The 25,558-nt window shown below is 41.4% G+C and overlaps 1 protein-coding gene across 2 annotated transcripts in view; it reads right to left on the bottom strand.

Moving 5' to 3' along the window:
- The window catches only part of RASGRF2 (Ras protein specific guanine nucleotide releasing factor 2), a 233,290-nt gene that overhangs the window by 79,698 nt on the left and 128,034 nt on the right, over positions 1-25,558 (bottom strand). Inside the window, exons 14-17 of one of the 2 annotated variants that reach the window (XM_029942526.1) lie at positions 24,823-25,071; positions 23,849-24,237; positions 17,757-17,885; positions 14,962-15,051 (exon numbers count right to left, since the gene is read on the bottom strand). In XM_029942526.1, coding sequence (XP_029798386.1) covers positions 14,962-15,051; positions 17,757-17,885; positions 23,849-24,237; positions 24,823-25,071 — 857 coding nt within the window. The remainder of the gene's footprint in view (positions 1-14,961; positions 15,052-17,756; positions 17,886-23,848; positions 24,238-24,822; positions 25,072-25,558) is intronic. The other variant, XM_029942527.1, reaches the window with a different exon arrangement.

Genomic DNA, 25,558 nt, shown 5'->3' with positions numbered 1-25,558 from the left:
GATCTACCTCAAGCCCTTTCCAAAATGAAATAAGGTGTAAATAAACAGCCTCAGGGGACGCCTCTCCAAGGGTGAAAGAGGCTGGACAAGCTCATCTTGGAAGTACATCTAGTCCCTTCTCTGGTTCTCCCCACTTGGATTTCTTGCTGACATCTAACACTTAGCTAATTGTGAATTGAGATCATTATCGTATTACTAACTTCGTTTTTTAGGACTTAGACTCACAATTGAATCGTCTGCATTGCTTCTTTCTTTTTTACCGTCTCCTATATATAATCCATTAAGAATGTCTACACCAACCTTTGTTAGACTCCGTCCTCTTCCAGAACAGTCTCAGCACAAGTCCTACCATTCCTACCATAAAAACATACTGGCGAGACTCTCACCTCTTTTGTCCCCAATTACCCGTCAGTAGATACAAGAATCTATTCCAGTGAATACCACTGTGTACCACAGATTCATTTAACATAATTATTTCTAATTCCCTTGATTGTGCCCAGAAATGACACTCCTTTGATGGGATGACCATGGGATGACAAACAACTGATATCTTTTGCAGTTATTTTTCTAACTCTTGCCCCTATAACAATCAGTAGGGGGTGCAGTGTGCACACATTCACACATACACCCAGGAGTACAATAAGCGAGGCAGGAAGAGACAGAGAAAATACGTGGGTGACGGGGTAATGCATTCATTCCAGCTCAACACTGATCCGTCATGACGCTAGGGAATGGAGATCTAATGGTAAACACAACAGTCCCTATTCTTAAGAATCTTATAAACCATGTGGACAAGGGGAGCCTGGGTGGCTCAGTCCGTGATCTCACAGTTCGTGGGTTCAAGCCTCACATCAGGCTCGGCGCTGACAGCTCAGAACCTGGAGCCTGTCTTGGATTCTGTGTCTCCCTCTCTCTCTGTCCGTCCCCTGTTTGCTCGCTTGCTCTCTCTCTCTCCCTCAACAATAAACAAACATTAAAAAAAAATTTAAATCAGGTGGACATAACAGCCAGTAGTAACGGCAGGAAATATTCACTGAGCACTTGGTTCCACATTTTGGGCAGAGAACTGCCATGCATCATCTCTTTTAATTCTCCTGACAACTCTGAGAAAGATACAATCATTATCCTCACTTTAAAATGAAAACAATGAGACTGAGAGAGGCTGCCCTAGATCACACAGCTAGATAATCAGCAGGACTTAGACACAGGTTTATCTGACACCAAATTCGATTCTCCTGACCACTTTTTAGGACTGACTCCTTGGAGACAGTCTTTCCTGTTCTGACTGATATGCTTTCTCTTTAAGGCCCTCATGGCTCCTTTTCCTTGAAGAATCTTTTTTTCCACTGCCAGAGCACCAGGTACCAGGAATTAGAGGCTGCTTTTCTAGAAAGCATTGTCTTTAAGAAAAGGCACACGCCTCTCTTTCCCATCCTCAACAAAGAACGGAAGGTCAAATCCTCAGGATGAACCAATTAAGTCCTGAGAGGGCAAGGGGCTTCTTCACTGTATCCTCCACCCACGCCACAGAGCGAGAGGAAGAACAGACACTGAGTCCATCATAGACCTTGAATGAACTGTCTTCTACAGGTGGCAGCCTGCGGGGTTTCAAAACCAAGACTGCAAGGGCACTAAGGGGGGCAGGGTGGTACTAAAGCTATGCTTTAAATGGGTGAGTTGTAGAATATATGAAGGAGATCTCAATACAGCTGCTTAAAATTCCAAAACAGCAGGGCAGCCAGCCAGTCTGTGAAAATGAGAGGCTATCTCTAAGTCACCATCAAGGGTAGTTGAATGGCAGAACATATTTTAAGGAAATGCATGGTAGGTGGATTTTAAAATAACAAAGTAGGGGCGCCTGGGTGGTTCAGTTGGTTAAGTGTCCAACCTCACTCAGGTCATGATCTCACAGTCAGTGGGTTCAAGCCCCATGACGGGCTCTGTGCTGACAGCTAGTTCAGAGCCTGAAGCCTGTCTTCAGATTGTGTGTCTCCCTCTCTCTCTGTCCCTCCCCCACTCACTCTCTGTCTCTCTCAAAATAAAATAAAGATATAAAAATAAATAAATAAATAAAAATAATAATAAAATGACAAAGTAAATAAATAAAATTTGGTTGGTGAATTCAGGGGTTTATTCTACTGGCCTTGATGTTTATCTGAAGAAATGTTTAGAAGAACAAAGAAATATGCCCAAACCACCCAAAATGTCTTCCTGTGTGCCAGTCAGCACCCAAGTACCCCTCTCAGGAATGTTTTGGTGTTAAGTCCTTAGCCCTGCTGGGAAATTAAACATAAACCATGAAACACAGGACACGAGGAATAAAAGGCTATCTCTGAAACCTCCAAATATTCAGAAAATGGCTCGATCTGGAAGGAAGGAAAGCTGAGATTCGTATTTGATGACAGTTAGAAATTAAAAATCATTGGCAACCAATTAATTGGATACAAATGAACTGCCTACCAATTAATTGTTTAACTGTCTCTTGAAAATATCAGAGGTATATGGTTCTGAAATACCACTTTACAAAAGTAACCAGGTTTAACAGAATGAGCACTGGACTCTTGTCCTATTTCCAGAATTTATAACTGCCCATGAGTAAGTCCCTTTACCTTGCTCAGCCTATGTCATTATACACAGAAGAGGGAGGAATATCTGCCTTCCCACTCGCCAGGCTTGCTGTGGTGGGCACACATGCCACTACTTCTGAATCTTAAGGTATTATACAAACATAAGGTATGGGACTGTCTTTGTAAACCCATAATGCTAGGACAGAAAAAAGGGAGTGAGGACATCAGTAACCAATCTTTATCACTGCAGTGAGGAAGGTAAGTTCATAGAGGCAGCTGATACCAGCCTTTGCTAAGACTGTTTGCTTTTGGGTGCCTGCCTCCTGAGGGGACTGTGTTATGCACAGTCCACAGCACGATCCACAGGAATCAAGGGAAATGACATAACATTATTCGCCAGATGAAGGTTTATCCCAAAATGCTCTATCACTGTTTTGAATTAGTTCTGAATTGTGTACAGGATCTTGAAAATTTGATGCAAGACAAAGAAAACTCTGTAAAGAGGAGGAGGATTATAGCAATGTTGCCACTCAAATGCTAAAACATCTTTAAATATCCACCCTCAGAGTCTTTACAGCTGGTGATCCAGTAATATCTGAACAAGGAGACATTTAGGCCCCCTGATTATCTGTTACATTTATGTAAAACATACACACACATACACACACCCTCCCCCACAATACTATTATTTTCCTCCATTTCTACTAGTCTATTTGGGGGTCTTCTTTAGGTTTATGGCTCCTGATTTCTGAAGCCACTGAAATATAATTTGCTTCAGTGTAAGTCTTTCATCACTTCTCATTATGATGCCCATGTAGAAATCGTGGTAATATTAATTTAGTCAAATATGACAGACGCTGCCTTCACTGAATCTAATCCCAGCTAAATTCCTAAGACTATCACGCACACCAGGAAGCCTGTGCCCATGAAAGAATACTTGCAGATCCAGAGGAAAAAAACTGTCTCTGAGTTAAAAAGAAAACTATTTTCAGAGAAAGCTAATTCGAAGTTTGTATGAAATACTTTGAGACTATATTAACCTCCTCTTTCAGGGTCATGCACTGAAGCCTTGCTATTTTTCTACTGTGACATTTTCTCTTGGTTTCTGAGTCCAAAGTTTTACAACATGGCTGATAATTATACTGATTATTATCAGCAAACTGCATTCCCATCTTGATCATTTGAGATTTACTTCATGCCTGCTCATCTGATCTCAACTGGATTGTCAGTATTTAGAAAGTAGAGGCAATGCCTATTTCATTTTTATCTTTCCATAGTACCTGGAATGGCATGAAGTGCACACCCAAAGACCGAGAGAGCTAACAGAAGATTAAATAAAATCAAATGAATGTGTGCATCATTTAACTCAAAGAGTGGGAAAGAATAATGCTTTTAAGCCAGACAGAGATCTCCAAACCTCGATACCAACCTCTCGGATGAACAATCAGACTTAGACCTTTTGTTTAAAAATTCAAAGCACCTGACATTTCTAGGAGACTTTCCATTGGAGCTGGGTAGAAAAAACATGGCAGCTAGACTTCTCACCCTCTCCTACTCCCCAAAATTGGTCTGGAAACCACAACCCTCCACAGTCCCCTTCCCTAATATCATTGGTCTGGTTTCTAGTCACAACATTTCAAGAGCCAAGTTTTTGGTCCCAGAATCACAAAGTCAGTATACAGAGAATACAAACCACCTACCCATGCAAAATTTACCAGCTTCTGATTCAGAGCTTTGTCTGACACTTCTAAAATGCTCCATAATTCTGAGACCAGCTCTTCTGCAGAGGGGCCTTAAACTGGGGCAGTACAATTCCCCAGGTAGCTGAGATGCTAGGGTAAGTGTAATGTGTCACCAAGGCCAGCTTCAATTTCATCTGGAAATGGTAATTACAATTTTAAATTCAGCATTACAGACAGACAATAGCTACACAGGGAGGCTCCTCTCAGTTTGCAGAAGAGCCATTAAGTTCGTTCCTATTGCTAAGCAACAGTTGTTAAAATCAAACTGCTCTGAGCTCTCCGTTGAAAAATCAGTCTTTTCAATTCAGAGCACTACAGGTGAAGGGAGAAGAGAAAAACTATTTAGAGATCCTGAAATATAAGGTAGATTTAAGCTACATGTTAACTTTAGATATATTCTTCAACTTGAAAATATTTGGTAGGGAATATGCCCAGGATGCTCTGTCCCACAGGGAATCGCCCAGACATGTTTCTCCATCCACAATGAAAATATGCTCCTTAGACTCAATTTGATTATGAGTAACTTGGCCATGACACTACCTGTGGTAGATATCTATTGCTGTATAACTACTTGCTCTGTAATTCAGAGATTCCAGACACATTTATGGTTACATAGTTTCTTCAGGACAAGGTTTCAGAAGTGGCTCAGAGGGGTGAGTCTGGCTCGTGGTTTCCCATGAGGTTGCATCCACAGGCCCACCAGGGTTCTAGCCATCTAAAGGCTCGACTGGAGCTAGAAAATCCATCACCATGCCCACTCATGAGGCTGTTGGCCAGAGGCCTACTTTCTAGTTTCTTGCTAGCCGCATGGGCCTCTCCTCCTGACACGGAAGACAGTCTGCCCTGCCCCCAGCAAGCAATATGGATGAGAATGACCGAGACAGAGGTCAGTGCACCTTTTGATGATTTAGGTGTCAAAGTCAAACATGATCACTTCTGCTTAATTTTATTTGTTAAAAGCAAGTTACTGAGTGCTACCACACAAAAAGTTAAAGAAATTAAACTCCACCTCTTGAAGAAAGGAGTATGAAAGAATTAGGGGGCATATTTTTAAAACCACCGGATCACTCAATGGGAATGTTCATGTCCTTCTCCAAACCAAATGGTGCATTGAGTAACCCAAGGAAATGAAGTTCCAGCCCTGCTCTATATATGCAAGGCAGAGGTTGGGATCGAAAATAGTTGCTGTACATCCTCTATTCATTAGCCAGATGACAGGATTCAAAGCAGTGACTTAATAATACCTATGTGACCTTAGACAATCTGCTTAACTCACTGTATCTTAATTTCCTCTATTGGCAAGAAAATATAATGCCAGTAACTATTTCACATAGAGTTAATAGAAGTAAAGCTTAAAATAGTGCTTCGTATACAGAGTACCTTACAGAATGATATAAACTTGTTGTTACTGTCATGTTGACAATAAGGGCAACCACTCAGTTTGTATACAGAAATTCCCAAGAGGGCAGCGTTAAGACAGGGTTTTACAAGATGTGGGTGTGGCTTTGGGAGACTCTGGAAAAGCCATCCATAACTGCAGTGAATTCACAATTAATAACACAGGCTAATTACATGCTAACACGTGGCCTCTTCAGGTCCTCCCAGCACTTTTAAGGCCCTAGGTCACAAATGCTGGTGAGAAAACCTGAACCAGACACTTTGGGCTGCATAAGGTTAGGGACATGTGCAGGACCTGTGCTCTTGGGACAGTCCTGGTAGATGAAAAGCCCATTCCTCTCTTACCATAGACTTCAGAAGCCTTAAGATTCAGTTCACCTGTGCTGACTTGCACCAGTAATTGTGTAAAAGCAGACATTTCTATACATTACTTCTACTACCACACTTAATCTCTGATACACTACTTTGAAGAATGTTGTAACTAAAAGCTCATCTCCTTTTTCTTAATGTATAAAGCTGATGCAGTGTTACATAACCATAATAGTATCACTGCTTATTTCTCCCAGTAGAAAATTCACTGGGGCACCTGGGTGGCTTGTTCGGTTGAGCGTCTGACTTTGGCTCAGATCATGATTTTGAAGTTCGGGAGTTCAAGCCCTCTTTGAGTTGGAGTCTGCTTCGGATTCTATCTCCTTCTTCCTCTGCCCCTCACCCATTCATGCTCTCTCTTTCAAAAAATAAACACTAAAGAAAAGGAAAATTCACTGAAATTTTTCATTTTTCATTACATATTGTTGGGGCTGTCTACTACTCCCAACTTTACAGAGTAATGATTTCCAATTCCTTGTAGTGTTGACATGCCTATTATTGATTATTTGCCTCACTGTATTTTTTACAAAAGTTCAAAAAAACCAAAAAGTACAGGAAGTCAGAAAGTGTTTTAGTTTTATATGAGGATTATTTTTGTTTTATGATCACTGAGTCATTAGTGAAATTATTCCTGACTCATCAGAGATTATATTCTTTCATTATTAAAAGTACTGTACTGTATGTTAATTTTTAAAATTTGTAACCTCTTCAGAGATTCAGGAGTTTAGATTTTTTTTTCTATTTCTAATTAATCTCTCCTTCAGCCTAAGATTTTTCACCTTCACAATAAACAGGATTGCTTTGTTATTAGTATCTTTTTCACCATCGAGTAGCTCTATAGAACCAGGATATAAACCTGGAAACGCACTAAAGGGCATATCCTGAGCATTAAGATTCTATCAGACTCCTGACAAGCCTAAGGACGCAGGGCTGGCATCATGGTTTGAAACCTGGATTGCACTGTGCCCTGAGCTTAGAAGTGTCCACATTTGGTTTAATGCTTAAACAGTCACTGTCTTAAAATTCATTATAATTTTTTAAACAAGGGGACCAGCACTTTCTTATTGCACTGGCCCCTACCAAGTATTTAGCCAGTACTGACAATAGAACATACCTCCTTGAAATACTGCAAGAGATGAGAACATATCAAGGGATAAAGACAGTAGGACAATTGGAAAGGGGGGAGATAAATATTACTAACACAAGGTGTGTTGCACAAAAAATGGAAAGATGGGGAGAACCCCAATGAGAAACACTATACGCAGCCAGCATTTTGACCTTAGACTTCTGAACGTCATTGCTAACTTGGGTTAGATAGACAGCCTGTTTCCTTTGATGCCCTGATTACCAGGAAATAGGACACTGGGAGATCAGGAATCAGATCAAGAAAATGAGCACAGTCTTTCCAAGGATGGCAAACAGTAGAGCAGTAATTCTTAGCCTTATTTCAGTTTTCACACAATTCACATTGCAGCACATTACCATCAATAATATGCGTTTTGGAGTGCCTGCCTCTGGGAGGAAGCTGATCAGAATCCTCAGGGGGAGAAAGGTATTTTGAAGAAGTCCCTGACTGTTCTCATTCCACCCTACCCACATCCCATTGAGAATTACTGTAATGAAATATCTACATGATATTAGCTTTCTGAGTTTGAAACAGGAAATCAACTTGTGATTCCTGCCTGAATTTACAGTTTTAGCTTGTAAAGTAAACACTGGAAAAAGCCCATGTCCTATGCCTTTCTTTTAAGTTCACTCAATAAATAGATAAGCTACTTAAACAGAGCTGAGTGTTCTCACAAATCCTGAACCAGCCTACAGACAGCAGGGTACACATGTGACATTCACTTAATTCATGGTAATCAACATCCTCCTGAAAATTTAATCCACTTCTCAATTCAGAGATAAACACATCTCCCTGAGCAGATGCTATCACTGTACTAAGGCCATCACTTCTGTAGTCCTGTGAAGGAAATCACAGATCCTCAATGCCCATGGCTGGCTAAGTAAGAATTGACACAGGGATGACTAATGTCACCAGGGCTCATCTCTCTGGAGTCACCAGCTGCTGAACCTGTCAGGTGAGGGTCAAGTGGACTTATCGATGGGAAGATGAAATGGGTGTGTTGCAGACAAAGACAGGATGGAGAGTCAGTAACAACAGTAAGTAATTCAAGTTTCCCAAGATTTTTTTTCTTTTTGAAGTAGATGTGATGTGGGATTAGAAGAACCATCAGGTCAAAGAAAGCTGGAACTCGACAGTGGACAGATCTAAATGAGCCTTATTCTCAGTAACTGTGAGTACGATGGCCATGCCCTCTACTACTCTGGGTCTCACACTTGCTTCAGAATCTATAAAACTAGATGGAGAAAAATGGTACCTGCTATTACTTCTACAGTGAGGGGGTGATGATGAGGCATTCTTCAGATCTTTGAGATAAAATTACCCAGTAAAAGTCAAAGTGGTCAAGTGGAGGAGAAGAGATGGATTTCCTGTAGAGCAGCTGGACCAGAGGAATAGAAAATGGTCAGGGCAGAGGGGAAGAGGTCCTTAAGGAGCTCAGGAGTCCATTGCTAGTATGTAGACATGTCTCAGGAAGTCTTCTCTCTGTCAATCTACACTCCAGATGTAAGTGATTATAGGAAATCTGAGGTCACATACTGGTGGTTTACAGCCAAATATGGTCCTTAGAAGTATTTTGTTTGACCTGGACAGTATTTTTAAAGAGTATGAATTCATTTCTAATATTTAAAAAAAGATTTCACATAAATATCCAGATTTCTGGCTTTTCTTTAAAAAAGAAAAGAAAGAAAACAGATCTGACAGCCCTCGTCTGTACTCTGTCATGGCAAAATCAGGGGGAGCTGAGCAGTGGCTGTCCCTTACACATGGCATCAGCTCTCCAGTCCATCCTTCTTACCTGCCTGGCCCTAAAATGAATAAAACTGTAATGCAATCAAGTGGCAATTAAGCAATGTGAGTGAATCGGAGAAGAGAACAAGCACAATCAACCGTATTGTACTTGTACCATGGAGAGACAGTAATAAAGGAGAATGGTCTGCATGAAGCCGGGAAAGGGCAGCACAAAGAACGTGAACTTGGCAATGTGACACAGTCAGGAAAGAGGGTGCCCAGGGCAGCTGGAATAAGGATCTTGGTCTGTTTCAAAGTGTATCAAAGACATATGATGAGCCGAGGAGGTGTTCCATGTGACCTAGCTTACTGTAGGGCATCTTCCCAGGAAAAGAATGCAGTAACCACCTGACATGAGCCTTCCTAGCTGCTCTGCAGGCTGGTGCAGTTGAAGATGCAACTCCACAGTCCCAAACTCTCAATGCAGGCCATTTGTGTGTGTGTGTGTGTGTGTGTGTGTGTGTGTGTGTGTGTGTGTTTAAAAATAAGACCTGAAATCATGGTTAACTTAAATTTTGTTTGCCAACATCCTTTGCTTTTCATAAATAATGGCAATAATAATGTTTTACTTAAAAATATAAATTAGATACATTCCAACTTGTAAACTTCAAATAGCTATCTTTGGTGAAATAAGAAAAAAATGTTTTTAAAAAATATTTTGGTAAAAACAAAACAATGGAAAACATATCCCAAACTAAGATACCTCCTATGGGGCTGGACTAACAAAATAAGAGTCATTTATATTTAGGAGTGAATACAACAAAACAAATGTAAGACATATGCTGAAAAATTAAAGAACATTGCTGAAATTAGAACAGATCTAAATAAACAAAAAACATTCTATATTCACAGATTAAAAGACTAAATATTGGTAAGACTGACAATTCTCCCCAAATTGACCTACAGAATCAATAAATTGACTATAAAATTTCAAGTCAGACTTTCAATTTCAGCTCTGACACATAAAGAACTTAGGAGCTAACACATCTGTCCTTACAATAAGAAAAAAATGGACAAACTGAAAATCAATGACTCTTCTTAGACACATCAGAAAATTGAGGTTGTAGGACAAATGACCACCCCCAACTTTGGAGGGACAGGTACATCCTGAGAGACACAGCTGACATCTGCTTATCTGAAGTAGAAGGTGCTAGAGCCATGATCTGGCAGCAACACTGAATGGTCACTTTGCTCACCTGCTAGAGGCTGAATGTGCACCAGCCTAAGAGTGGGAACTGCTGGGGACTGCATTCTGAGGGGCCTCCACACCTCTTCTGGGTCTTGTAGGGAAGGGGGAAGAGCACTGTTGTAAAATATGCTCAGAGCCTTCTTTGTAACAAAGGTCTACTTACTCTCCAGGGAAAAAGACAGTCTAAGCCTTACTCAGCTTAAGGAAGCATATCCCTCCCACTTCCTGTATTATTTAAGGATAAAATAACAAGGGCAACTGGGTGGCTCAGTTGGTTAAGCATCTAACTCTTGATGTCAGTTCGGGTCATGATCTCACAGGTCATGATTTCATGGTTCATGAGTTTGAGCTCCACATGGGGTTCTCTGCTATAAGAACAAAGTCCCCTTCATATCCCCTGTCTCCCTCCCCCCTAAAAATAAATAAACATTAAAAAAATAAGGAGAAAATAGCACAGCCTGGAGGGATCAGAGCTTCAGTGAAATAAATCGGGAATGCTGTAACCAGAGAAGGAACAAGTATACCTCCTCCATGCCAGCAGTTCCCCAGCTTGGCTCTCCACTAATACCACCTGGGGAGCTTTAAAAAGTCTGATGCCCACAATGTGCCCAGACCAATAAATTCATAATCTCTGGGGATGGGACCAGGTACTAGTATTTTTAAAAACTGGTCCAAGCCAAATTCATACCAAGTTCAGACCTACTATTGACTATACCGGCTTGAGTGGTTTGACAGAAGAAAGAACAGATTATGAATTATCTACTTTACAAGCACCAAATAATTACCAATAAAGAACTCACTATTTCCCTAAGCAATTGTAACTGTGTCATTAATTTTCCCATAAGTACATCCAACCATTCTTCTATTTTGTGAATTTACCCTGACTTGCATAGAACAGTAAATCATATAATCTGCTCATGGATAATCAAGAGTTCCTTGCAGTAACTCCATTGCCATTATTTCTAGTCTCATAAAAATAACCCACCTCACACTTCCATATGTTATTTGGGATCATTTCATAAATGCTATAATTAACCCTAGAGCTTCAGGTGTGTAGTAAATACAGTGACGTGTCTTGATGTGTGTATTCATTGGATTTGCATTTCTATTCATATCTTAAGCATATTCAAACTGCACCTGCAGATTCCCTGTATCAGCATCCATCTGAAATGCACACACTTTAGTTTCTACTTTAGTGCAGAGCTTCTAAATTTGAACAAATGCTTAAAATATTTTACAACCAGTGTAGTGGCACACAAGACTTTATTGATTGTCCTTCGTCTTGATATTGCACAGAATTAAAGCTCCACTCCAGAAAAGGACACTTATTTGACTGCTGAGGATGACTGGTCCCACTCTCCCAACAGCTCCCCCCCCCAAGATAAACAAAATTTCCTACAGCTGCTATAATTCCAAGAATGATCTAGAGTGGACTCATAAGCAGATTTACCAGGAAGCCAATGATGCTTAAGCTTCTGAGCCTCTCAATGTGTATGGGCTTCTCCCAAAGCCCTGGGAGGTGTCCTAAAGGTTTGCACTTCTGATTCTATATTCTTTTCCTTGAGACAAGTTGTTATAAGTGTTAGGCCTCAAAATTCTAGATCCTTACCATAAGTGAGCCAATGTAACTTGTAACTTGGCTGCCAATTAGAAGGCAAGCATGAAATAAACTGTTAAGTCTTCATAATGTGAAGTTAAGAAAGATTGATTTAGGGTTACAATCATGCCCACAGATGGGCATTCATCTCCAGTGAGGAACTTCCAATAGAGGCAAAGAGGGCATGACATGGAAGAGGAGACTTATCTATCTTTGGAAAGAGCAGGACTCTAGGTCCTAAAATAAACCAGTGGGGAATATCCATGCTTTTCCCATGTGTGTGGAAATTAAGTAGGCTCAGACCCCAGGGAGTGGATTCCAGACCATCTTCCATAAATAAAATCATCTTTCTCTGCCTTTAGGGCCAAGCATGTGCAACTTGTCTGGTGGCTTTATAAAGAAAAATTTCTGTCCACTTTGTTGCTAAATTTGACATTTCTTTTAATGTAGCAAAGCCTTCCAAGTAATAATTAAAGAGAAACAGCTTAATATGCAAATACCTGGAGTGAATATTTGAAAACATAATCCTTAACTGGCAGGTCTAATCCAGAGTTGCCAGACTCCTGTGTATTTGGATGGGTGTAGGGGCTGGGGTATGAAAGTAGGAGAGGATTAAAGGAGGGAGCCTGAAGAGAGGCTGAAACATGGAAGCCCAATCTGCAGACCACTTGGCCTAACTGGGCAGGACTTTGTTTCCTGCTATGGGCCAGGACACAGCAGAGCTGGGCCACCAGGTGGGCCTGCATTACAGTCATACAAGCAGACAGGAGCCTGTAGTGGCTGGTGCAGGCATGATGTTCACTTATTTATACAGTCTCCCCTTCTGCTAGCCTTGGCAACTCCCTAGGTGCTAGGGTGAATCTGAGATGGAGATTCCTGAATCAGAGGGCGGACACAAAGCCTGACGTGGGCGTTACCCACTACCTAGCCCTCCCTTCTCTTGAACACCTGAACATCCAGGTCTAGTCCTTCTCAGGGCAGCTCATACTCTCCCTGGGTAGTCAGTAAGGCCAGATCTTTGCCTTCACACTGCCTTGTTTCTGCTCCCAGTCCACCTTTCCCAGACACCTGCACAACCAGCTCTTCTGCTGAGTTCTCCAGGAATCCCCTATGGGGCCCCACAGAGGGGCTGAGCACCAGGAATGTACTGGCCCCCACTCCAAAAGAAACCCCCTTTCTTACCACCACTAGCCATTGCAACTGACCCACGTGCAACTTGCTGCCTTTACAGTACGGCCACAGATGGTGCCAAATCTAATCTTTAATTCTTTGACTTCTAAAATTGAATCATGGGGCACCAGATCACCTTACAGGCAACATCAGCAGCACCATAAAAAAAAAAAAAAAAAAAAGCAGTCTGCTCTCTCAGAATCAGGCTACCCTGCCCCTAGCGACACTGGCTGTGGTCAATCACCATCCATTGGTGGCTCACTGGCTCACTGAAGAGAGTTTTCTTCCTAAAGGTATTTCAGTTGCAGGGAAGAAGAGGAAAGACAGCAGAAACAGCAGTGTTCAAATAGTAAGGAAGACTTTGCTGCTTTGTTTACTTTACCCTCTGACCCATTATGCATGGTACAAGCCAAAGTCAGAAAGCCATTCTCTAAAGCTCATTAGAACTTCTGCTGCAATCCCAAGTGAAAAAGAAAAACCTTCCCCCCTCCCAGCCTCCAGCAAATATGGACATAAGGTCATCATGAATTAACATAAAAGCTATTTTGCCCTCATGAACCATATTTAAATTATGAAACCTATAAGAAGCCTCTTTCCAAAGACAGACTAGCTTGTGACAGAGAAGGTCTCAACGTATCACAGTTGACAACCAATTCTGCTGAGAACATAATGAAGATTCCTTTATTACTTCACCAAAAAATGTTCATTATTACAGAATGGAGTTGACAACAGAAGTCAACCGGATTGACGACATCAGTACTATTACCATTTCAGGCTCTCTCGTGTTATGTTGATGGGACTTTTAGGGGAAGGTCTTGAGAAGAGCAAAAAACAACTTAATTTACCAAACCACATCAAATGCAGCATGTGTGGCAAAATATTGGAGGTAGAATGTGGTTAATCTGCAAAGATTTCCATCCAGATGGGATATATATACATATATATATGAATTCATGTTCATTATAGAATCTCTCTGTTTTTCGGTATAGAAAGAAGTCACACAGATAGTACCTATTTGTTACTATCGTTGAATGTAGGTTCATAGGCTTTAGAAATGGACTCTTCTGTGGTAGGTGAACAATGGCTAATTAACAAAATACTCCCTCACTCATGGTTCTACAACGCATGATGATCAGAACCCACGAGGTTAGTTTAGATGAAGAGACTCACAGCAACAAGGCTGTTTAAAACCACATACAGATTTGTTTTAATATAATGTCCTTCTTGCCCATGAGAGAAGAAGACAGTGATAGTGAATTATAATTTTCATCTACTAAAATACTGTGCTTTTATTTTAAGTACTTCTTCTTTACTTGGAAAATTAACCAAGAGAATCCAGAAAGCATCGTGAAGCCACTGGATGTGAATTATGAGTCAGCTAAAGCAATAGCCCCTCCACCATCCTTCCCTCCACAAGCCTTCCCTCCCACCTTGCATACGCTTTTAGCATTATACTCAATTAAAAAGGAAACATTTATTCCTGGTAATTTGGCTAAAAAGGTTAGAGAACTCCCTAAAACAACACAGGAGAAGTAACACATCCTTTTGTGATACAAAACTTCTTAAAAGTATCCCCCCACAACACCTGTGTGAGAGTCATCTGAAGGCGCTTACTTACAAGATAGTCTGTGGGGGCAGGGGAGAGGGAGAAAGAAGCTTTGGCTCTGAATGAGTAAGTCATGGGAATAAAAGGCATAGGGAACATAATCAATAATACGGTAGCTACACTTACGGTAACCACAGCGCAACGTACAGATAGATGTTGAATCACTAGATTTACACCTGAAACAAGTATAACATTGGGTGTCAACTACACTCAAATAAGAACATTAAAATTAAGTCAATAAATAAATAAATAATAAATAATAAATAAAAGTCTGATGCACGAGAATGGGAGCTGGGAACCTGCATTCTCGAGGAGCCGCCCAGTATAACACCAACACACGGGCAGCTGAGAACCACTGATTTCATACAAATTGCTGTGAGCGTGTGCACAGCTGCTCACCCCTACTCACCTGGTGGACTCCCGTGTCCTGCAGCTGCCGTGGCAATTGCAAAAGCAGAAGCAGGTGAAACAGAGCAGTGAGAGTTGTCAGCTGTCTGTCCTGGTTATTTAAAAGAACGGAAAAGGTATGATGAGGCAGATGAATCATATTCGGTAATGAAAATTCTCATTTTCATTCCTGCACTGGATGAAGGGTTGGGCCAAATGCCCTGTACTGCCTTTGTTAGTAGGAGAATAACAAGGCTTTACGTTAGTAATTCCACACTAGGTATATATCTAAGTGAAAACATCCACACAAATCTTACACGTGACTATCTCCAACAACATTATTCTTAATAGCCAAAAAGTACAAATACTCAAATGTCCATCAACCATTGAGTGGATAAACCAAATGTGCTGTATCGATACAGAACACTACTGGGCTACAAAAGAGAATGAAGTATTGATGCATACGACAACATGAATAATCCTTCAAAACCTTATGGTAAATGAAAGAAGTCAACCACAAAAAGTCATTTACTGTATGAATCTATGCATATGAAATGTTTGGAAGAGGTAAGTCCATAGAGACTGAAAGTAGATTAGTGGTTGCCGGAGGCCAGGGGAGATGGGAGTGGAGGGAGACCACTAATGGGTACAGCGTTTCTTTCTGGGGTGATAAAAATGCTCTGGAGTGAGACAGGGGTGAGGGCTGCCCCATCCTGTGGATAAATAAAAACCACTGAACTCGATACTTTAAAAGGGTGAACTTTGTGGTATGTGAATTGTAACTCAATATAAGAATGTTTTTTAAAAATGTCTTACATCATATTACCAATAGAATTTTCTTCTCAAAACACCTCCAAAGTTAGGATGCATTCTAAAATCAAAGGATGCTCTGAGCACCTGTGTGCAGTCCCTTCCCTCCTTAGATATTTTACACACAGCACCCGATAATGCTCATGCCAATCCCACTGTTCTTCCTCATTCAGGCTTTTGGTGAAAATAGTTCACTGTGATTCTGACCTGAAATGTTTTTATTAGTTTGCCCCTAAAGTGATGTAGCTGTGCTTAAAATAAGTAAGAGGAGAAGAAAAGAGCTGCTTAATACACCCAAGGAGAAAGAACAGCTCTAACCTCTCCCTAGCAGTAGACTTTACATATGTGTGGAATACAGTGGCAAGTGGACAGATGAACAGGCAAAATTTCAGCTACACACCAAGAAAATGTATGATACTGTCCCTGCTTGGATCTTCCATTTTATCACAGATTTCAGCTTCCTTCCTATATTCCTATGTCTCTGGGATTCAGTTATATCAGAGAAGAAACAAAAGACTTAGTTTATTTTGGAAACAAGATAGAATTTCAAAATAGTGCTTATGTAAATTACAAAATTTTATATATGAACATAAATGTATAAAAAAAGGACTATAAAACAGAGCCCTGATAATAGTGAACCAGGTGCATAGCATTTATCTCTTGCCGTGGTAGAATTTTGCTTCCATGAGCTTTGACCACAAACTCTTCCAGGTTACCATGAACTTATGAGGGGGTCTGTCCCATGTGGCAAGGGTCAAGAAGTAGCCAATGCCTGGACTGACCAAAGCTCTAAGAATAGTAAAGAGGTTTGGCTAACTCTATAGTAGACCAGGGAAGTCTTGCTCACCACCTTTATTTATCAGAACCACCCAAATATGGTTCCACCCAAATGTCAGGGTGACCCATGACTGATCAGAAGTCTGAAATCAGTCCACTCCCCAAGGGCTGATATCCCTCTGGGCCAGTCTTCTGACAACAGCTGGACCCAGGTTAGCTTCTCTTGGATCTGATGGCAATGACAACAGCTTCTATCACAAGGCCAAGGCTATAAACAAAATGGCCATTGGGAACATACACTTTACCTTTTGCTAAACTGCTGTACTTGAAGCAGAACTATGAAAGTCAAAAAATGTCTACATTTTACTTGGATTACTTGGTGTGAATCTGGTTCCATAATATAATAGTTTTCTCTTTCAGCTTGAAATAGCTTATTTGAGGAGAAAGAAGGAAACTATTCAAAAACAACTGTTTTTTTTCTTATTAGTCAAGAAAACTGTAGGGATTAACATATACTTAATTTGTTTTTAAGTATTTCTAAGATTTATAAAGTGTTTAAAGTTTGTAACTCTTAATAGGAAAACATTATCTGAATGTATATCCTAATGGCAAGCCACTGTAAAATGTTAAAAAAATCAACTATGTTTTGAATTTATTTGGACAATGGGGAGATAAAAGATTTCTACCTTTTAATCTGATGATTTTTCTTCCAATTAGAGGACATTTGGTATGTTCTAAAACAAATTATGGGAAGCACTTTATATTTTCATAACTATAAAAAATATACCAGTTTCTGCCACGTGAATAATGATAATTAGGGTCCCATGCAACTAGACCTAATAAGGCCCCCCCCAAATTTCGGTGCCCCAGATGAGCCTATTTCATATAGACTACACTGGGATTTATGATAAGGTATCAGGGTCTGGGGACATTGTGGTAAAACCACCACAGAGATTCTTCAACTAGCTATCATCTAAGGACAAGCCTCGATTCGTGTTACTCCAGACAGAGTGCAATGTGGTGATGGGATGATATCAGTATTAGTTACACTAATGACATCTTCTGTATTCATCTATGACTCCACTACCGGACACTGACATTGTTTGCTTCCAGTGAATTTTCATACTGAGACTAAAAAATATTTTGGGAGTGAAACATTAAGGTGAAAGAAAAAGTGAGAAGTGAAACCAGCTTTCACTTTTGTTCTTCCACGTCCCCTTCTGAGCTTACCTACAGGCTGACGGTAGCGGAGGTGCTGAGGGGTTGAGGGGGACCGGCAAGGTGAAAGTTCTGAGCTGTCCGCCACCGGGGAGTTTTCCATTCCTGCTCGGTCCACTGGTGCAGACTCCAGGACAGCTGCTTGAAAATATGCCGAATGTTAACAAGCCGGCCACGAATTCAAGGTCTCCTTGTTTGTGTTATGCACAGACAGAAAGGTTCGTGGTGTGTAACAGCCTTTTGGATTAGTCTACATTTTTAAAGGGCTTTAATGTGAAATCAAGTCATTCCTCCTGGCAGAATGCTAATGTCACTAAATCTAAACGCAGTGTCTTCTCTTTTCCTGTCTTGCTGATCCTGTTGAACCTGGATGACCCTACCTTTCTGTTCAACACAACAGCAGATGTCAAAAAGACCAGGGGAAGGGCACCCAGGTCGCTCAGCCGGTTAAGGGTCCAACTTCGGCTCTGATCATGATCTTTCAGTCACCAGAGAGAGGTCTCCCTCTCTCGTTGTGCTTGCTGTCTCTCTCTCTCTCTCAAAAATTAAAATTAAAAAAATTAAAAAATAAGGGCTATCCTGTGGATTCACTGCCCTTCAGAAGAGTGGAGAAAGAGGGACTTTTCCAGATTGTGTATCAGACTGGAATCAAAATTGGGGCTTCACTAATTCTTTGCTTGGGTTGCCCCCTTAAGCCAATTAGAATTTGAATCTCTACCAATGTGGCTCCCAAGAAGCTCTGGGTCCTCATAAGGATCTAGAGCTGCAGTATCCAATATGTTAGCACTAGCCAAGTGTGGCTGGGTAAATTTAAGTCACAATTAGCTAAAGGTAAATTACTATTTGAGCTCCTTACTGCACCAGCCATACTCCAAGTGCTCAGTACCACAGGTGGCTAGTGGCTACAGTACTGGACGACACAGATATAGAGCATTGCTGTCCACCCAGAAAGTTCCATTGGCTAGCCCTAATCTAAAGCTCCTGGTCAGCAGGATGCAAGTGAAAATAATTAGAATAAACTGTTGTGAGAGTTAAAGATCACTGCAGCTAAAATACTCTGAATAAAAGCCACATCATTCTATGGTCACATTAGGCTATTATTGATGTTTCTATATCCCTCCCACTGGCTTATTAGCCAGGTAAAACTACAATTTTGTGGATGTTCTTTTATGGAAAAGCACTACGAAAATTTCATAAACTTCCAGCAACTCCTATATTTCTGCCTCCGTGGGCTTTTCGGCAACCGCTAAGAACTGTGTCACCTCCACTAACTTCACATCCCCCTGTCAGCAGGACTGTTCTCAGCTCGGCTCCCTCTGCCATTCCATTCAAGACTTCACTCAATAAGCCCTTCCAAAATCCCTAATGACTTCTTGCATGTGATTTACTTCTTTGGAAATATAGCCACAGTTCTGCTCTTTTGAAACACAAAGGGGCCAGCAAAGGGAAATGGTTAGGCTCTTTCCCTGAATGACATAATTACAGTAAAGCTGGCAATGAGGCAGGATACAGACAAAAAATCAGTGCTTAGCTGTGAGTTTTATTATTTTCTAAATAACTTCCTCAAAATCCAGTAATGGAAGGCATCTGCTCTGCAAGAGCAAGCAGAATATCAAATACGTGTCCTTGGTCTGATTCAACCATTCATTCCTCTGAGGCAAATGAAAAACTCATTTAGTCAGCTATACTAAACCCAAAAAACTTCCCAGCAAGAGACATGGTCAGGCTCCGAATATGCCCTGAAAGAGCAGGAAAGCAAAGCCTAACACTGTAAGCAAGCAGGCAGCTACAGAGAGAAGAATCCATGCCAGCAGGGTGGGGGAAAGAAGCATTTCCTTCTGGCATGTTCACTTTCAATCAAGTTCCGTGCAAACAGCTTTGCTTTCAGGACGAGTAGGCAGATGTGGGCTCAAAACAAATGCTAAAATTGGGAGCACTTTCAGCCCACAGGCAGGCAATTTTCAAGCTAAGAACACAGAACCAGACACTGGGGATGCAGGCTGTTTTGCAACATTGACACTAGGTTGCACAGCCGTGACCCGGGTGCACGCCACCGGTGGGTAAGAATCGCAAACACAGTAAGTCCTGTGAATTGCCCTTCTCGCCTGCCCCTGCTTTAATTTTTGTTGAGATCCCACCATCGGGTGGCATACAGATGTGGGTTGGCCTAATACATGCATTTTGTAGAAAAAGCCAGGGTAGAAGAAGGTGGGGACTGCCCGATAGGAAGAAAGGAGGGCATTAATGGAAAAAGGCGAGCCTGGAACGGATCTGGGGACTGGGTTGGGGGAAAATAAAGTGCATTATTTTTCCCGCTGAATTTCATCATCTTGCTCACTTTGAAGGGTAATTCCTATTTCTCTTTTTTCCCTTCATGTCATTTGAAGTTCTCTTGCCAGGAAATAGTATGAGGCTAGCATTATCATTGTAATGGCAATAAAACTAGACAAAAATCATTTTTCAAATGGTGTACCTGAAACTGTCTAGCTGATCAGCAGCGAGAGAGACCTATGGCTCAGTATGGCCCTCATGGATGAAGCTGGTATTATGGAATGAGGTTGTATGGAGTTGTATCCTGAAGCGAAAAGCCAAAAACGCATAAACTGTTGGCATGAGAGTCTTATTCAAGTTTGCCAACTGTTTTAAGTGTTAACATTATGCAAAGCACATGCAAACATCTTTCAAATTAAAGACAGATCAGTGTCTCCCTTTTCTTTGCCAATTAGAATTTTCAAGACTAGACAGTGCCGTTAACACAGCAGCACTCCTGGCTTCTATAGACATCCTGTACACACACACATACACGCACTGAATGTGTCAGACTGATGCTGAAATAAAGCATTTTTAAATTTATTTCTTTATTTATGGGGGGCTGCAGAGGGAGAGGGAGACAGAGAATCCCAAGCAGGCTCCATTCTGTGAGCATGGAGCCCGACATGGGGCTTGATTCTGTGAGCAGTGAGATCATGACCTGATCTAAAATCAAGAGTCTCTTAATTAACTGAGCCACCCAGGTGGCCCTGAAGTAAAGCATTTTATCGAGGACTTTCTTAGGCCTATTTATGGCTAATATTGTCCACTTGCCAATGAAAAATAAAAGAAAAATCTATGTCTATAATTCTTTTGTTTCCCCTCTTCAGAAAAATGCCACAGAGTTGCCTGGCCTCCAGTGTCAATTCTAAGCTTTCTACTCACAGTGTTTCCTTTATGGGAATCCACAGGATTAATTGTTCTCCAGTCCCAGCAGCAAGAAAAGATGTGCCTGTATACCAGTCTATTAGGTTTCAATAGGAATCATGTTATCGATTACTTTCAGAACCCAAACTAGGGCAACTCTAGGAACTACCCAAGGACCACAGTGTTGTGTTCACTGTTCACAAACCATACTCTTTCTTGGCTTCCGCTAATTTTCTTCATTGCCTGATATTCTTATTTTATTTCTAATCCAGCTGTACCATGTTCCTGTTGGAATTACCACCTTAATTACTGATTAGGAACAAATAGGAACAACATAGAAAGTAAATACATTAAGAGTAATCAGAAGACAGCTACGGAAAGGGAAAAGAAATAAAGATGTAAAGAAGCGGCATCAAAGGACTGGGGGATGATCGATGACAATAAGGGGGTGCATGAGTAGTGGATGTGAGAAACACAGAGGAGAGAGGAGCTGACTTCTCTGGAGGAGAGGCTGGCTGCAGGGCACTTCATCAAGTGCTGCGGGCCCCACCTGACGTGGTCCTGGACCCTCCTCATCACCCAGATAGAGAGCAACTTTGCAATTAACCACATAGATAACCTAATTCCTGAAAAATCTAACTGCAAATCATTTGTTTGGGGGAAATCCAGTGAAAATAGGGGCATGAAGCCCTCCGCTATTTTTCTGATGGGAGAGAGAACCTAATGTTTTTACCATACCATTCTTCATAGGCGTCCTCCACTTTTGGCTGCCAGTCATAAATGATTAACACTACCGCAACACAAGCTCTCCAGCTGCCACTAACTGTGTCCACAATGGTCGCACCTCTGTCCAACATTTGCACTGACCTGCCTCTGCAGACTTTGTCTGTGTCCTTCCTCAGGAGCTTGATCTAGTTCTTTCTCATTATCTTGGTCTCCCTGAGTCTAACTTGACCCAGGAGAAAAATTGCTGATTCCTACCAGTGACCACACTTCCATCCTAGACAGTAGGGTGAACAGGTTTTGTATGACATTGGACCATCACTACACACCCTGGGCTTGGGCTCTGAAGACCAGACCTAGGGAACTTGGGGAACAATGTCACAATCTGTGGACAAGCAGTTAAACTGGAAGAATTAACCATAGCAGGCAAGGGGCAGCTTGACCGTGGACCTCTAGAATTATATGACATGTATTTAGATCAACCTCAGAGCCATGAATGTCTGAAACTAACGTGCTTATTCCTAAAGATCTTCTAACTCAAAATAACGCAAGAATCCAGACTTATCCATCCTGCTCCAGACTTCTCCTCTCCTATTTACTGCAATCCAATAAAATTTCTGATATTCTGGGAAACTTCTGGACTTCCCAGGGCACCCAGGTCTGTGATAAGTTTCCTTCAGTCACACTCTCCACAGAGGTTCCCAAGCACTGGGCCTGGACTGAACCCCAGATGCACTTGTCAGTTTAGGCACCGCCTCATTATTCCTGAGAAAAATCCCTCATGATTCTACTAAAGTTTGTTGTTCTAATGACTTTTTAATTATCTTCCTTCTTTCCTCCTCCTTAGTTGCTAACTTGTCAATTTAAAGAATTTCTTGTTTAAGAGGGTGTTACTTTTGATGATGACAACCCTCCAGTTAAAATTCCATTAAGTACCTCACTTGGAAGCTTATTTTTAAGTGATCTCAGCTTAGAAGTACACAGAAGCTTCAAGCTGGTAGAAAAGCAAGGGTCTATTCTTCCATTTGGGTGATCCTCCTTGAAATTTGGACACTGTGATTAAGCTCTAATTTTTTTTATGTTATCAGTAAAAAAATCAGTTATTCAGAGAACAAAAGGTTATTTGTTAATTTGGCTATGAAACCTTTTTTATTTTTGTCACAGAGACAGTAAAAGCAACAAGGATTACCTCCTCTAACCCCCACATGTACCAAACTGCAGAAGGAGTAGCGGTTATCACGTTCGCCTCATACCAAGCTGCAGAAGGTAAGGTGACATAACACAGGACTTGTAGTTAGTTCACTGAATGTTCTGATTGGTTCATTCGTTTAACAAAAAATTTACTACCAGCCAGGCACTGGCCAGGGCACTGAGAGTACAGAGATGAACAAGATAGGCAACATTGCTGATCTTATGGAGCTCTCATGGGGAAAGACTGTCCAGGCAGAGGAGAAAGTATGTGCAAAGTCCCTGAGGCAGAGATGATTGAGGTGTTACTAAGACACAAAAAGAAAATACATGTGACTATATCCTAGTAGGTGAGGGAGCATGATAGGAACAGGGGTACTTTAATCTAAGTGCCATAAAAAATTATCAGAGAATTTAATCAGGAAAATATATCATCTAATTCGTTTAAAAAAAAAACATTTTGGCTGCCATGGACCATGACCTCTATCTCAGATTTTATTTTTCTCCCTATAATCCTATTGTGATATGAAGTGTTGTTTTGATAACTATAACTGAAGAAGCCACTTTAATGCTTCCAACCTGGGTCATCCTTAGCAGAGGAGGCTAGAAGCTGTACAAATGTTCAGCTGGAACAGAAGGCTCTGGAAGTCCCAAGCTCATAGAAGAGAGTGCCCACCACCCAACTACACAGAGTGTCATGTTAGGCTCCTTATCCACCCAGTCTTAATCAAATCCCATGAAAAATGTTTCCGGAATACCATTCAGATAACATTGTTCTTCCATACACACTGACTACAATTAACCTCTTACTGTAGAAGACCTCAGGACAGCTAAACTTTGCTTTCTTTCTCACACAGGCTAGAGTGACCTACAGGAATTTCCTCTTCTAACCAGCCATTGTATTGATTCTACTTTCTACAGAGAAGTGGGAGGACTACAAAGGGATCTAGGGTTCCAGAAGGAGTGGTGGGGGAGAAGGTGGCCAGTAAACACAGGGTAGGACAGCTGGATAATACCTCTTTGAATACTTCGTTTTAGCTTGTTACACAGATCCACGCGGGGGTTATCTACATTGTCTTCTACAGATCCCGGGCTTTGCTCTGGAGAAGGAAGGCCTCTGCTAAGGTCCAGCGGTACTTTACCAGTGTGCGGTGGTGGGGACGCAGCAGGGCTGTGGGTGGTGGTAGGACTGCTGGACGCTGAGCAGGTGGTCAGGTCCAATGCTCCTATCCTTGAGTTCAATGGAGAAGTCAGGGACAGCTTTCTGGCCCTTACCGGGGAGGACGTCCTGGACACAGCCAGTGGTGGTGGGGAAGAGAATTTGCGACACAGGCGTGGGGATTTGCCATCTACCAAATGTTCACCTCTACTGTTCTGGCTGGTAGCAAAAAACAATTCTAATGACCTAAAAATAAGAGCAAACGCTATTAACAGATTGTAGACAAGTGAAAATGATTCCCTGATGTTATTCAAGAACATACTCTCTACATTAAAAGGCCACAATATCATCACACTTCCGTTGCCTTCATTTAATGCTACATATATACCACACATTTGCCAAAGGAAGACAGACACTTTTTAGGCCTTGTCTAATCTCTTGCTACTAAACTGTGGTCAAAAGATCAGAAGCACTGGTATCTCCGGAGAGCTTGTTAGAAATGCAGAACTCAGGCTCCACTCTAGACATGTTAAATCACAGCCTGCAATTTAACAAGACCCCTGGGTGATTCTTATGCATGTTAAAGTTTGAAAAGCACAACTTTTAGAACATACATATAGGAAAGCTTAAAACAATGGAGTTAGCTTCCAAGTAATCACAAAGCTGGCAAAGACGACTTGGGGACTCTAGGGTTCTCAACTTGGTCGCCGGAAAGCTCTCTGTGGCCTCCACCCACCCTGCTCAGAGCAGCTCCGCAGAGCGACTGCTCATCTGCATGGACACCCAGGGACCAGGGGGCCAACTTTCAGGACAGGCAAATCCTGGGCCTACCTGACAGGGATGGAGGTAAAAGGCCTCTTGTATATGTCTGAAAGTTTCGCCAGAACCACAGCTGCCGTAGTGAAAATACGATAGGTGTGCAGAAAGGTATTGAGGAAATCAATACTAAGAAACCGCAAGTCTGTCAGCCGCTCCAGAAGGCGCTCCACGCTGGCATAGCGGATCTGGGGCACTTTGCAGGAGTTGAGTGTTTTACTAAAGCAAATGTCGGTGTCATCTTTATGAAGACGGGCATCAGACCTACACACAAAGCAGGAACATAAGAACAAAACCAGGACATGGCTTCCTCTCAGCCACTGAGTATTTCTGTATTTGGAAATACACACGTGTACGTGGGCTTCCCGATGCAGTTGATAAGATATGTTTATATGACTTATTTGCATAGGCAAGGCTATAAAAACATCAAATATGCCATTATAATTTAGAAAGATCAGAATTACTTGTAGAAAATGTAGAAAATTAAATGTAGAAAATGATAACTCATTTCACTCTGTGGACTCCTTCTGCAGGGTAAGAAAAATATTTTTTCCTCTACCTTTCTGAATTCTTGGCTGAACCTCTTATAATAAAAGACAGGTTAGCAAGAGAAAAACAAACAGAAGTCTATTAACATCGATACCTCGTGTACACAAGGGAGATAGCAGGAAAAAATGAGCAACTCCAGCTTAGAATTCAGGCTTAAATACCATCTTAAGAGAGAAAAGGTTGGGAGGATGTGTGTGCGGGG

This window comes from Suricata suricatta, chromosome 6, assembly GCF_006229205.1.
Source record: "Suricata suricatta isolate VVHF042 chromosome 6, meerkat_22Aug2017_6uvM2_HiC, whole genome shotgun sequence".
NCBI lineage: Eukaryota > Metazoa > Chordata > Mammalia > Carnivora > Herpestidae > Suricata > Suricata suricatta.
Note: the sequence above shows the minus strand (reverse complement) of the source record. Positions and strands in the feature narration are given on the sequence as shown.